Below are 14,121 nucleotides of genomic sequence, written 5' to 3' on the forward strand. Positions count from 1 at the left end.
TAGAGATGAGGGATAAGTATAAACCAGACTGTCTCTATATTAACAGTATATGCAGGCTGCACATGCACACCAGCACTGATACTGCAGTAGTGTACTGAGCTGTCCCAGTGGGAGTGAATTTAATACGTTTAAGAGAGGCCATGTTCAGTGGCCAACATGGGATTAACCTCCCTAGTATTTGAGAACAGCATCTGCAAAAGGGATTTGGGATATCACTATGCTGCTCACACTCATTGACCACTTGAACAGCACAGGACATTCCATTTCTGATATGCTGTGCATGGATGAACGTAATTACACTACAACAGGCTTTGTACATAACAAAGGGCAGTAGATGATGAATGAGGACTTGCAGAGCATGTATGAGCAGATGCGTCTCGCTGGCTTGGAGATTATTTGGAGCTGCAGCTTTGCCAGTTGCTCTCTTTAAATTTTCATGAAACACCAGAGTCCAGTCCCCTGTTATACTGACATGAGCCAGCACAACTTGTATTTTAGGGGCTGTCTCTGTGATGTAGACCCAGGGTGACCAGTTCACTTTCCAAAGAGCAGAGCTCTCTCACTAAGAGCACTTACCAAAAAGTGGTATTGCTACTAAATACAACATTGTATCTGAGCCATCTGCCTGAAGGTGAAAAGCTTCTGCTTAATTAATGATTCCTAAGTATCCTCATTAAGCTGTTCTCTGAGTACAGACCGTGTGTTCTTTTTATCTAAACCTTTTCTGTTGTGCCTGTAACAATCTGAATTTCTCATCTGCAAATAACCATGACTGAATCCTTAGGAATAATCAGGAAATCTTAATCAAAAGTAATAGGGGTTAGGCCAACTCTTGATGAGAGCGTGATTTTGCAAATAGTTGCAAGAATATGTCAAACTAATTAAGTTCAAAATCAGTATGACAAAAGGACAATTTTTCCTTCTGAATTTGCATTTGACTTCCCTTCCAGAAAAGACCCCTAAATTTGCCCGCAAAACCAATTACAGTGCATATGTGATTGAAGTGTGCAGAGTAGTACACTGACATAGAATTAATTATATAATAGTCTTCAAGACTTTAACTTGGATACATACAACTGTTAATGCACTATTTCTAGAGGAGGGCAAGCCATTGTAAAAAACATTCTAAACACTGTTGATGAGACAAGTTCTGATCAAACCACTTTTATACATTTGTGCAGACACAAATTTAGGAACGAATGGGTTTTCACAAATACTTGTAACTGCTTTGCTCTCATCCGTGCACCCGTAATTTATATGCCCACTTACCCAGATCTGCACAAATCAGGGACTTAAAACCACAGGTAGCTATTTAGACCTTACCTGGTACGTATCTTACCTCCCAAATTTGAATGCACAGATTACAAATCCGAGCATGAATTCAGTACGTTTAAATGTTTATGTGCATGTGGTAAAGAATATCTGGCCTTGCAACTCAAGGTCTCTGAAAATGTCAATCTGGAAAAATAAAGTAGTACCAGGTAATGCAGTATTTAGTAAATTACTGCCCTGAATACCTAATTCTGTTTTAAGAAGACATGAGGGAGGATAATCCTATAATTCTTTAGGATACATGCTGAGTGAACCTATGAAAAAATATCCTGCATTATGCACAACAGCCAGTCTGTTTACTTGTGGCTCACAGAAAGAGCTAAGCACACAGGAAGGCTTAACCTGAAGCGGGATTATTAGTCCAAATCCATCGATTAGAACTACAGTTTGATGTGAAATAGTTAGGCTCTCCTCCAAAGTACAGACTAAAATAAACATTTTGAACTCCTATTGATTTCGAAGGCAAGGAACTGAAATGGGTGACAGCGTCTCATGATCTGGAACTCAATAGCAAGTTGAAAAATGCTGTAGAGTAGGTGTTTTGAGGGTAATGTAGAGATCTATTATTTGGGTAAGACAGCTGATTAGGAGTCCTAGAGATAAAAAGTAAGTAGGAGATAAAGGGTGTGATTTATTTCCACTATTTGATTACTAATGGACAGTGAGGACTCTAAGTAAAATGAACAGACAGGTTAAAAGCAGAACAAAAATATATTGATTTTCAGTTGTTTTGTTATTGTTAATGTTTTTTAATTAAAATTATATGTTAGCCTATTTGGTTAAAAGACTATATTTAATTTTCTGTCCCAAAAACTTTGTTTGACTACTTGAAAAATTTAGGCATGCTAGGGAAAAGGTTCCTAATTTTAGCTCTTCAACAGTATACTATTTTTGCAGCTATGCTACCTTGTCACCAATGTATGATTCAGAATTATTAACTATTATTCTGTTCTAATTTTCATTGGAGTTCTCTATATGTCATTTGCTGCTGGTTACAGGGAAGAAACTATTGCTAAAAAATATTCTTTATTATTACTGAAATGCTTTTGATCATATCTGCCACATGATAACTGCAAGCCTTTGTTTTTTAAGAACATTAGTTTATGAGTTACATAGAAATATCAAAGAATGACGCATATATATGTATGGAGTAACTGATAATTACAATGTACACTTAAGGATAATTGCAATGTACACAACTGTGGAGTTATTCCATTCTTACAAGTGTATAAACAAAAGCAGAATTTGATTGGGTCATGTGATTCCCTCTTTACAAATAACTTCATATGCATAAACATACTTCATGTACTTGGGTTTGCTGTTGGCAGAGGAAGGCAATATATCCTCTTTAATCAAGGATAAGAAAGCAGGGTTGCCTCAGACTTTTTTCCCAAATCAAAATATGGACCCACTCCAATCTCTTAATTGCACCCCAGTATGGCCACAACCCCCAGTCCCTTCACCCTTCCCCACTGCAGCCAAGCCACTGATGGCCAGTGATGGCATGAAGACTCCTCCTGTGACATACAGGCTCAACATCCCTCCTGCTCAGTCTTCTCCAGAGGACATAAAAAAAAAGAAAAAAGAAAAGAAAAGAAAAGAAAAGAAAAGAAAAGAAAAGAAAAGAAAAGAAAAGAAAAGAAAAGAAAAGAAAAGAAAAGAAAAGAGAAAAGGACAGATAGGAAAACGATGTAATAAAGACTAATGGTTAACTGGAAGTGAGGTTTCAGAGATGGAGTAGATATGCCAGTAAATTGAGACTAATAGTCTAACAACTCTCATCACAAAAATAGGCAGAACTAGTCTTGGTTATCGTTTCCTGAAGGGAAACTTTCCTCCATGATAAAATACTCTATTTCTTGAATTTCTATTATTGTCAATAGGGAGGGTTTCCAAGAGTACAGGAAGGTGTTTAAAAAGGATCTTTGTGTTTAGAGCTGCTATCTGTGTATGAGTTTAAGGGAATCTATCTCTCTAAAAGCAGTGTGATTTTCTTTGCTGGTACTGCAGAGCAGTTCAGATCTCCAGAGGAAAGGTTACAGCTCTGTGCCAGGGAAAGTAATGTTGCCATGGGTCTGAGTGCAAGAGGATGAACAAAGCTGCCACATTCACTTCCCCAATTGGCATGTTCTGAAAGATGCATAAGAGGAGAGAATATGGTAAATGCCCTCAAGCCCATTTTTCAACCATATTCTTCATAAAGAAGATACAGCTAAAACCAGCAACAAGGAAATCTGAACACTTGAAACTATCAAGAAATAGACAAACATGTGCACAAGGTTCCTGAGGCATGTGGGGAACTGTCTGCCTGATAACTGCTCAGGACCTACCACAACAGGGCAGTGGCTTCTGCATACTACCCAATTTCTATCTTCTTTAAAATTATTTTGGACTGAGAATAAATCAGAAAGAGCTGTGAGCATAAGAGAATGAACTTTCATCAACACTTTGCTGTAGCACTAGACAAAATACGATCAACCACTTGTTCCAAACAACAGCATAGGTCTGGTGTGCTCTAGGAAAGAGCTAATCTATGTAAACCTGTTGATCATTAAGGACTGCAAAAGTGTCTAGAAGTTTCTGCAACAAGCAGATTGCAAGAGCCAACAAGGGTGACAGCAAATCAGAGAATTACAGTGCTATTTGAATGCAGTAGTCATCCATGAGCTCTACTCACTTATATATCCAAGGACTCATAAAAATACTAGGGAACAAAGATTTTGGGAAAAGACTCTGGGGTGGGCAGACCCACAACCCTACTCCAGGATCTGGGACCATCTCTCCAGCCTCTGGAGATTTCAGGGAGCAGGACGAGAAGGAAGGCATGACCCTGCACTAGGACTGTGCACAACACATCAAGGTCCTTCCCCAGGAGTGAGCCTTCTTCCCCATCAAACTAGGAGGTTGTTCAACAATTTGCTATACTGCTTCCCTGACTTCTCACCCTCTCTGCACCATTCCCCCACAAGATGGAGAAGGCATGTTATTCATAAAACTGCATGCATCTGTGATTAAAATGCTTTGCTAACCAAAAGTAAGCTTCCACACTGCCTTGTCTTAAAACATCACACTACAAAACAAAAACATCAATACCTGCTTCAATAACAGTGGTTAAAAATACATTTCAATTATAAAAGTCTTGTGAAATCCTTTTGCTTGCATAGCAAATAACAATTCCTTGCAAAAATGGAAGAATTTATAAAGATTTTATTGGTTAAATTTTGATCTATTCTGGTAACTGACAAGTTATTTTCATACTTTAGAAAGAAGTATCTCTGTATTGAAAAGTGTATCTATTATCTGAGATAGTACCAGTACCAGTCTTTTACTTTGTTTTTTCTCATGTACCTTTTTGAGGATAACATAGTGCATTAACATAGTTTATAATAGTAAAATATTTATTGTTTCAAAAGCACTCAAATACAGTAAGTGGTTTTCAGAATAAATAAAGTCTTTGAGGTGGTATCTTGGCTTCACTGAAGTTAACTGTAATTCATTGGGCTTTTAAGGTCAGAAGTGCCTTTTCATTATGAGCCTGTGGAACAGCTAGTATGATGAGATTCTGGTCTATAAGTAGGACTCCTGCAAGCTATTCCAGTTAAAATAAAAAAAGTACTAATAATTTCAAGGACTCTATTCTTGTTCTCTGTTCCATTAGAAACCTGGTGGCATGATCGCTTTTGCCTGCACTTGCTTTGCAACAGGGTCAGCCTGCTGGCACAACCAGAGTTATTTGCACTTGAACAAGTATAAATGGAAGCAGAATCAGGGCTAAAACCTAATACTTGCTAACAGCAAACAGTATGTCTTAAACAAAGCACTTTATCAAGTCCCATAAATGCACAATATATTACGAACTATACTTCCAAAGACAATATGATTAAACATCAACCATTGCAATGCAATGACCTAGAATTTTTATTAGTACTAGTTATGCTTTAAAATTAAATTATAATACTGTACTCCATTTTATGGCTGTTGTTCACAGGCCATAGTGAGCTATCTGTTTTAAAAGGGAAATACATGATGGACTAGAGATTTGATTGAGAACTAAAATTGGGTGGCATAGGAATACCTTTAATATGATGAAGAACCACATAAAGTAATAACATGGGGCTATCAATAGTTTGATTTGGCTTATCTGATGTGATCCAACAGTCTGATTCCTGTTTATTCTAGCACTTTGTATTTTTGTGGGTATTCCTACAGGAGGATACTGATATGAAACGTAGAAACAACTGTGTCTTAAGGGAACATTGCAAATGCTACATCTGATTTTAGCAGCAATAATTTGCAAAATTCTTTCTGAGGATAAGAACTATAATCTGCCTACAGAAATTTCAATTTTCTGTAAAGGTGTGTAGTATACTTTAACAAAGTTGTATTTTTTTTAGTCATTAAATTGGTTTTTAGTAACTTGATACTCATTTTCAATTGAACAATTATTAAACTATAAAACAAAATTGCATGATTCCTAAAACCGTCGTCTGGAGTTTTACAGTCTGCTATAAAGTGTTGTGTTATTATAATACACTAAAGATGCTCAGACTATTAAAACTTTTTTTTTTTTTAATGAACTGTAAAATATTTTATCATTGATGAAATAATTCTAAATTATTAGGCTCTCCAGCAGTATACATGCACAATATTTTGGTATAAAAAGCATGTTAATCAAAACCCCCTAATTTAAACTGTAATACTAATACGCAAAATAAACCATTTTGCTCTCTTTCAGTAACAGAAGTTCATTGCATATGACTTCCAACATTAAAAATGTTTCATCAGAGTATCACTGATTACTAAATATAAGGTCCAGTCTTACAGAGAGCTCTACGTGCCCAAGAGACTGAACATTAACCAGTGTACATCTGTGTAGCTCTGATGATAATAGCTGAGATATGCTGACTTACACTGTCAGAGAGTTTTAGCCTGTACTTTACTCCACAAGTTGTGACTGATCTTGCAAGTGGGCCCAATGTTCAACTAAGAAGTTCAGCATCCTCAAACTGTTCCCCTTGAAGTTCAGCATCAGGCAAAAGACTCTCTGTACCTATAAATTAATCAGCTATATATATTAATCAGACCTTCAACTTCATCAGGATTTCAACAAGCATGAAAATCATCTATCTTGTGTGGTCCTGAAAATTCTTTGGGAAAGATGGTGAAGAACCCAAGCGCAGCCTTACTCCAAGTGGGACCAGTCTACGTGATTATACCATTAGTACATATATGTATATGTGTATGTTCACTGCACAGCAGCCTTTTGCCACTGAGGTCCACTGTTTGCATAGTAATGCAGGCAGACTGCAGATTGCTTTCCTGTCTACGAACACCAAGATTGCCATACAGACTGAAAACCCAAACCCATCCCTCACCCATGGGTAACCTGACCTTCTCTGATTCTGTCTGAAAACTGCAAGAGCCGTGCAGTAGATGAATATGGTCTCATGGAATTTTATACTTCCACATTTTGTGAGGACCCACTCCAGCATAGTGCTGAAGGAAAGAAGAATTAACTTCATTGAAATCAAAGTTAAGTAAATCAATGGACAAAGCAGTCTCTGTTTTGGTAAAACACAGAATTTTGTTCAGTGCTCTCCAAATTAGAAGTATAAGATAAAATATGAAACTTGAATATATTCCTGGCTGTCAGATTTTAATCTGAACATGCAAAGCACGCAAGACTTCTTTAGGTAAAACAGAATTGTTACTGAAGCAAATTAAAGATGTGGCTTTTTCAAAAGAAAAGCTGCCAACAGATGTTCTTTAAATCACTTGCACCAGTAGGCTGATCCCATTATGTCAGCTAATCCTGGAAATACTGGAGGTAAATTTAAATCTTTTAATTTGAAACATTTAGCCAATGTTCTTTGTTTCTTTTTTTTTTTTTTTATTTTATTTTATGTTGTTCTGGCACAGTATTGGGAGTTTTATATTCCTGTCCATCTTTTGCCCCAGACTATAACTTTTTGTGTAGTCACAATGCTCAGTGAAAGAGTTCCAAATATGATTTCTTCCGAGGGACAGAGCAGGCAGGGCATTTGAAAGGACGGTGCTTGATTTTCACGAAACAAAAAAGAAATAGGTTATATGAAGAGACAGGGAAAAGATGGTGCCAGGCATATGGGAAAGTTAATACTGGTGCTCAGGGGATAAATCAAGTTCCCTTTGTCCCTGTTCGAGCATACCATCTGAGCAGTTGTACTATTCCCTCACCAATGGCACACCTACATGCTGCTCATGTTTCCTGCTTATGTTCACCCACCACCCAATTACTAGTCCATGAAGCTCCACACCTGCTGTGTCTTGATCCTCAGAACTCTACATTGGAGCTTTTAACCCTCTCCAAACACCTACACAATGCTTAATAATAATAATAATATTTAGTGCACGGAAAGCTACATTTAGTAATTATAGACAGTACTTCAAACACCAGATTAGCAGATTCTTACACAGTGCTGAAGATCTGCAACAGATAGACATACAAGTGAAAAGCACAGTCATTTTCAGTCTCTGAGTCATATTTAAGTTCTAGTCTCCTCAGAGACCTGTGAATCCTGCCTCCTATTTTTGTCCTAAGACTTGCCATAAAAGTTATTTCTTAAAGTCCCAAGTTTATGTGGAATTATGTGAATTTGTGGAAGAAGCTTGCAATACGAGCCATGCCTGTTCTAAACACTCAGTAATCTTATATGAAAACAGAAAGAATAGACATATTTAAGTATCTATATTTCTCTTGTCCTCCTTGTTCCCCACAAAATGTTTGAGCTTTTAAATTCCTAACTCATCATTTTTTAATTTTGCTGCTGAGACTACAAAGACATTCACATACTGGACTCGACTGAAAAGTACTCTCATTCGGTCTGAAGGGCTCAATTACACGTGTATACTACTAATATTTCTTCAAAAACACAAAAATCTTAAATTCCCTTTGGAACTAAGGTTACCTAGAGCAAGACATTTATAACAAATGGGAAATCAAAGTACAGAACTATCTATGGAGTTGATAGATTTCCATGCATAAATTTACACTTAAACATTCTTAACCATCTTGATTTCTATCATTTTTGTCTTGTGCAAAGTGTCCTCTAAACTAGTACAGCCAACCCAGTATGAAAGTCTTCAGTTTTTATTTATCTCTGCTGATAATGCAGTAACAATTGCTCTAATCTAGTCTAATCTATCATTTGAAGTTTATTTAATTATCATCTTTCAGGTCCATGCTTCTCTCCTGAATGCAGAGGCAGCGTTTTTCTTGAAGAATACATGGTGTGAGTACACATCCAAAATCATTCTTTTGTCCCTTTCAAATAATCCAACATGACGGTTCAAGCAGTGGTGGCAGAACATGAGACCGAAAGACCATGACCATTTTTTGACTGGCATGCTGAACACAAGTTACAATTGGGAAGGAAGGATAAAAGAATGTGTCAGTTAAATAGCAAATGCTAGAGCGAAGCTATCTGAAAAAAAAATAGAGATGGCAATTACTTAATAAAATGTGCCTGTATATAAAGAGCATGCTGTTGGAATTAATCTTCTTTTTTGTTCACAACATCTTATAAATTATTTTTATGTGGTGCTGAGGATCCTTTAAAAGATGTCAAGCACCTCAAAAAATACTTGAAATTAGCATTATATATAAAACTAACCATTATTTATGCTCCGTGTTTAGTCAAATTTGTTAGAAGCTAGGTTTATAAAAGAATTTCTAGGATGCTTGACAGTTAAGCATCTTCCTGGCAAAGATGGAGTAATTTAATTTAGGGACAGAAAAAACGAGTGTATTACACAAATCCATGCATATGTAAACATAAAATGAGTATATATCAGAAATCAACATTTCCCTGTATCAATTTGAAGTAAGAAAATGCCACCATAATAGAAGAACTGTAAATTCTTGCAGCAATGGTAAATTGAACTGAAGAACAATTTATAAAGAGCATAACTGAAAAAAAAATTATTTAGAAGGTCCATCTTTAGCAGATATTCAAAATAAGTATTGAGTACAGGTAAACAAAGAGTATCTCATATTTTCTTTAAGCAATCACAACCCTTCCAATTTCCAGGTTTCATGTGTGCAGGAGAACATGGCACAGCGACAAAACCATTAGTGTGTTCTTGCTTTTCATACAACCATTCTGAACAAGTAAAAAAAAAAAAAGTATCAAAAATTGCTCAGCCAGTGAAACTCTTGGCAGATTGGGTTAGTGCCCTGTATTTTACAACCCCAGGAGCTTAGGATTTGTTCATTTCTATGGCAATTTATACTAATCAATCACTTCCTGCTCTTTCGTCCCTTACTGTATTTATTTCTACGGCAATTTGTACTAATCAATCACTTCCTGCTCTTTCTTCCTTCACTGTATTTTTAAACCCACTAACTAGGATATGCAGCCTTGTAGCATCTCCACAATCATTTCCTTATCCCCTCTCTGCCATTGTCTTTTTGTGCTGAGACTAATGCTTTTAATTCTCCTTTTCACAGTCTTTAGGCTATATTGCCTTTTTGAAACCTTTCAGCTCAACTGCTAAGCGTACAACAAAGCCCTTTAGATTGCTTTTGGTCACAATAGTTCATGTTTTGAAAATACTACAAAGGCATATTTTTCATGGGAGGAGAGCCTTGGAATGAATACACTTTTCCAAGTGTGATATGAATGCCTCCAGTTCTTTTGTAAAATCTGCATTGAGGTTTCAGTCTCACATGCAAAGTGGCACCATACTGTCCAACAAACATAGGTTTCTTTTTTAAAAAGTATGGGCTTGTTTTGCCTCTATTCATAAGTTATATTTTGAAAAATGCATTAAAATATACGAGCTTTGTTCTTTGTGTTTCAGTTCTAACACAAGAAAGTAGTGAGCACCAGAATGTTGTATTTCACAAGAATTAAACTGCTTAATTCACATAACTTCAGTGACTTTTTCGTGCAGACTTATCTATAGTTTCTACAAAACAGCAGAGACCATTTAGTGAAAGGAGTTGTTTTTGTTTTCCCTATAGACCTTTACATCTTGTGTCAAGTATATCAGGGGTACACTTGAAGTCATAACACAGCTTTAAACCAGAGCTGATAAACCCATGTGGGATGTGACTTCGTAGTGGCGGAGTAACAGGAGTAAGGTCAGGGAAGAATTTAACTCATTTTCAAAGCACTAGAACATCTATTTAGGCTTGGGGAACATTTGCAAATCAATCTGAACCCAATGGGATTTGTGATCACATGCCATTTCTTCAGTTCATTATTTATCACGTGCACTTCGGTAGCATCTGGAGGCCTTACTCCATAGGGGACTGTACAAACACAAGGGAAATGTGATCTCTTCCATAAAACCACTTTTTAATATCACATGAAGTGAACTAATAATATCCTATCAAGGACTTGCTTTAAATGCAAGATATGCCAAGTTTCAGGTTTAAAAAGTTACATTTCTTTTTAGCATAAACTATTTCGTTAAATGACTACTGCACATAGAAATACATGCCTGCAACTATCTTTCTCTCATCAATGACTTAAAAAGTTTAACTAATAATGAATGCAAAGATATGAAAAATAATATTAAACCAGAAGGACCTAAACTCAACACCATCTACCATTAACCTCATACACTTTGTGACTCTTTAATGCCTCTGAAAAATGTTAATTCATATGCAATTTGCCAATAGAGAAACCAGAAAAGGATGAAGATGAGAGAGTGGTGCAGGGAAAATTAAGAGGCAAATAAATTTCCAAGGGATGTGAACTGTCCGTTTTAGTGAACGTGGAAACTTTGATACAGTTTAATGTGCAGAATACAAAATCAATTTTTTATAAGTAAGTGAAACGTGAATGCTGCAGGTGTGGAAGAATTTGAGAATCCAGAAAAAAAGCATGTTAATACCAGATGAGACATTAAAACTTGGACAGTTTCATTTGTGTCACATAGCAATTTTCCTTTTGCAAAGACAAAAATAAACAGCTCCAGCTGATCTATCCCTGATCTCATTTTGCATTTTATAACCCAAAATTCTAACCTCCTCTAAGGATTATTTCAGTTTACATTCCCTGTTACCTCTTTCCTGCCTTCATTTTGCAGTTGTCTCCTTCCCAAGTTCTTCAAACTTTCTAAGAGTTGCATATACTGGCTTCAGCAAGTGATGAGTCTCTTTAAATCCAGAATCAATGACACAACATCAATAGCCTAATTGAAGTGTCAAAGAAAATCACTACAGCGATTGGCCAAGACCAGATCACAACCTTGACCCCAGTTCAGGGAAGTGCCTGATTGAAAATAGCTTCTGTCATTGTCCAGCTCCTTCACCATGTAGTTTTTCACACCACATATTCTCTAATATCCAGAATTACTCAGCCAAAAAACCTCTTAAGTTTACTGCCAATAATAGAAGAAAGAAGGCAGCAGGACATGCTAGCTGACATTAAGAGTTCCTTCTGAATTTGGATTACTCAAGGGATTAATTTAATCTGACATACCCTGGCAGGGTTTGCAGAGTGCCACATTCATATCCAAACCTGTGATAACAAATTAAATACTGTGCCCCGTTTCTGAGTCAGGAAGGCAATAAAGTCCACTTTGAAATATGCACGTTTCTGATTTAAAATAAGTGTCTGATCTTTTACAATATATCCGGCTTGTAACTACAACATGGGAATGAACAGATATTCCAATTTAAGCAGTCATCTATTTATGCAGCAGGAGATTACTCTGTACACACATCTACGAAAAACTTTCATCTATGCACTGCAACAAGTACAAGATTCTCTTACCTGCAGGTTTGCACATGCTGGTGAATCGTTGTGGGTGGGTATTTCATTGTTGGTGGTCTCTGAACCTGTGTTTTTAAGTCTGGAAGCTGTTGTAGTTGTGGCTGTAGTGGTCTGTACTGGTAAGATTGGCTGCCACACATTCACATCAGTACCATTGCCGAAGGCCTGAATTGCATTTTCTGTAAAAATAAATTACAGGCAATTTTCTATTTCTAAACAAATGGCAGAAAGCAGAACTGACTTTTTAATCATCATCATTATTATTATTCCATTGAAAATGTGTATTTATAGAAACTCAATTTTTATGCTGAAAAATGTGTCTTAATTTTGAACATATCAGAAACATGAACTGAGAGTATGGGGGTCACATAATTATCTGCTGCAGCCTCTTTTTTGTAACATTGCCACTAATTCTTGACAGAAGTTGTAGGACTTACTGTAATCGTATTTGTTACCATCCAAAAGCCTCAAAATTTACTTTCAAGATTTAAAATACAGTTTGAATGTTATGTCCTAATTCAGGCAGGTGATGTTACATAGCAAACTAAAAACAGAGCAGGCAAAATATCAATTTATTTCTACAGCTTGTGCAGTAAAACTAATATGCCTATAACTACAAAATGGTTTAACTAAGACAATCTTTTCCTTACAGTTTTCAATCAAAAATCTGCATAATTAGGTGAGGGAAGCATGCTTAAACTAAAACTTCAGAATATAAAAGATAAAAAGCTTATCACAGTTTCATGGGATTAAAGAATGTGTTTATGGCAAGAGTAAATTGGCTGGGTTTTTTTATAAACAAATAGAAAAACAGTTTTTAATCAGGTCTTTGGGGATTCAACATGGATTTAGGGATTTCTTATTTCAAATTCTTTGTACAAGAAATCAAACAATTTCACTGGGGACTAATATGTGAAAGTTATTAATACTTCTTCTCAGTGGTATTCCTTGCCTTATAAAATAATTTATATTTAATTCTCATCTGAAAAAGATGTATTTTATTCTTATATTAGTTCTTAGAACTCCAATATGTAAAGAGAAAAATTTGTAAAATGCACCACAATCAGCTGGGTTGATGGAGACAAAGTGGGAAGAGTGCAATGATATTTTTCTTGGTTTTACCTGAATAAGGCAATTTATAAAGTAATATTTTCCCATAATTTCCTAAATCAACAGTAACTTTGTTTCCATTACTGCAAGAAGGATCAGAGAAATACAATCCTTGCAGTTTTCTAAGTGATCTTTACACTCAGTCTTCTTTAATTCTTTCACAGAATCATACCTGATGATTCTTATGAGTCCCTTCCAACTTGAGATATTCTATGATTCTTATAATAGAATCACAGAATGGTTTGGGATGAAGGCACCTTTAAAGGTCACCTAGTCCAACCCCCTGCAGTGAGCAGGGACATCTTCAACCAGACCAGGTTGCTCAGAGCCCTGTGCAGTCTGACTCTGAATGTTTCCAGGGATGGGGCTTCTACCACCTCTCTGGGCAACCTGTGCCAGGGTTTTACCACCTTCATTGTAAAAAAGTTCTTCCTTCTCTCTAGTCTGAATCTTTTAGTTAAAAACCATCACCCCTTGTCCTATTGCTACAGGCCCTGCTAAAAAGTTTGTCCCCATCTTTCTTATAAGCCCCCTTTAAGTATGGAAAGGCTGCAATAAGGTGCCCCCAGAGCCTTCTTTCAGGCTAAACAACCCCACTCTCTTAGCCTTTCCCCATAGGAGAGGTGTTCCATCCCTAGTCATATTCTCATAATATTTCAAACATATAAATTCTATTTTAAAGATGTCTTTTTTATGTATAATTTTCATATATATTTCAAAAAACATAATGAATCTAAGGAGGTGCTTCAAGTGTCTAACAGCTATAGTAAAGGTCCTTTCAATAATTTGTATTCACTAAGTTTCTGCTTTATGCTTTTCCTCCCACTTGCCAATCCTTTTTACTGCAGTATAACACAGGTGTGAACAAATCCTTTGAACAGATAGGTGGATATACTGAATCCCATTCAGTTCA

The 14,121-nt window shown here is 36.3% G+C and overlaps 1 protein-coding gene across 1 annotated transcript in view; it reads right to left on the reverse strand.

Moving 5' to 3' along the window:
* GFRA1 (GDNF family receptor alpha 1) overlaps nt 1-14,121 on the reverse strand; it is a gene marked incomplete at its 5' end in the record, with an annotated part of 53,504 nt that overhangs the window by 15,095 nt on the left and 24,288 nt on the right. The window contains one exon of the mRNA XM_010168341.1: nt 12,099-12,277. Coding sequence (XP_010166643.1) covers nt 12,099-12,277 — 179 coding nt within the window. The remainder of the gene's footprint in view (nt 1-12,098; nt 12,278-14,121) is intronic.

This window comes from Antrostomus carolinensis, unplaced genomic scaffold (genome assembly GCF_000700745.2).
Source record: "Antrostomus carolinensis isolate BGI_N321 unplaced genomic scaffold, ASM70074v2 scaffold3590, whole genome shotgun sequence".
Lineage (NCBI taxonomy): Eukaryota > Metazoa > Chordata > Aves > Caprimulgiformes > Caprimulgidae > Antrostomus > Antrostomus carolinensis.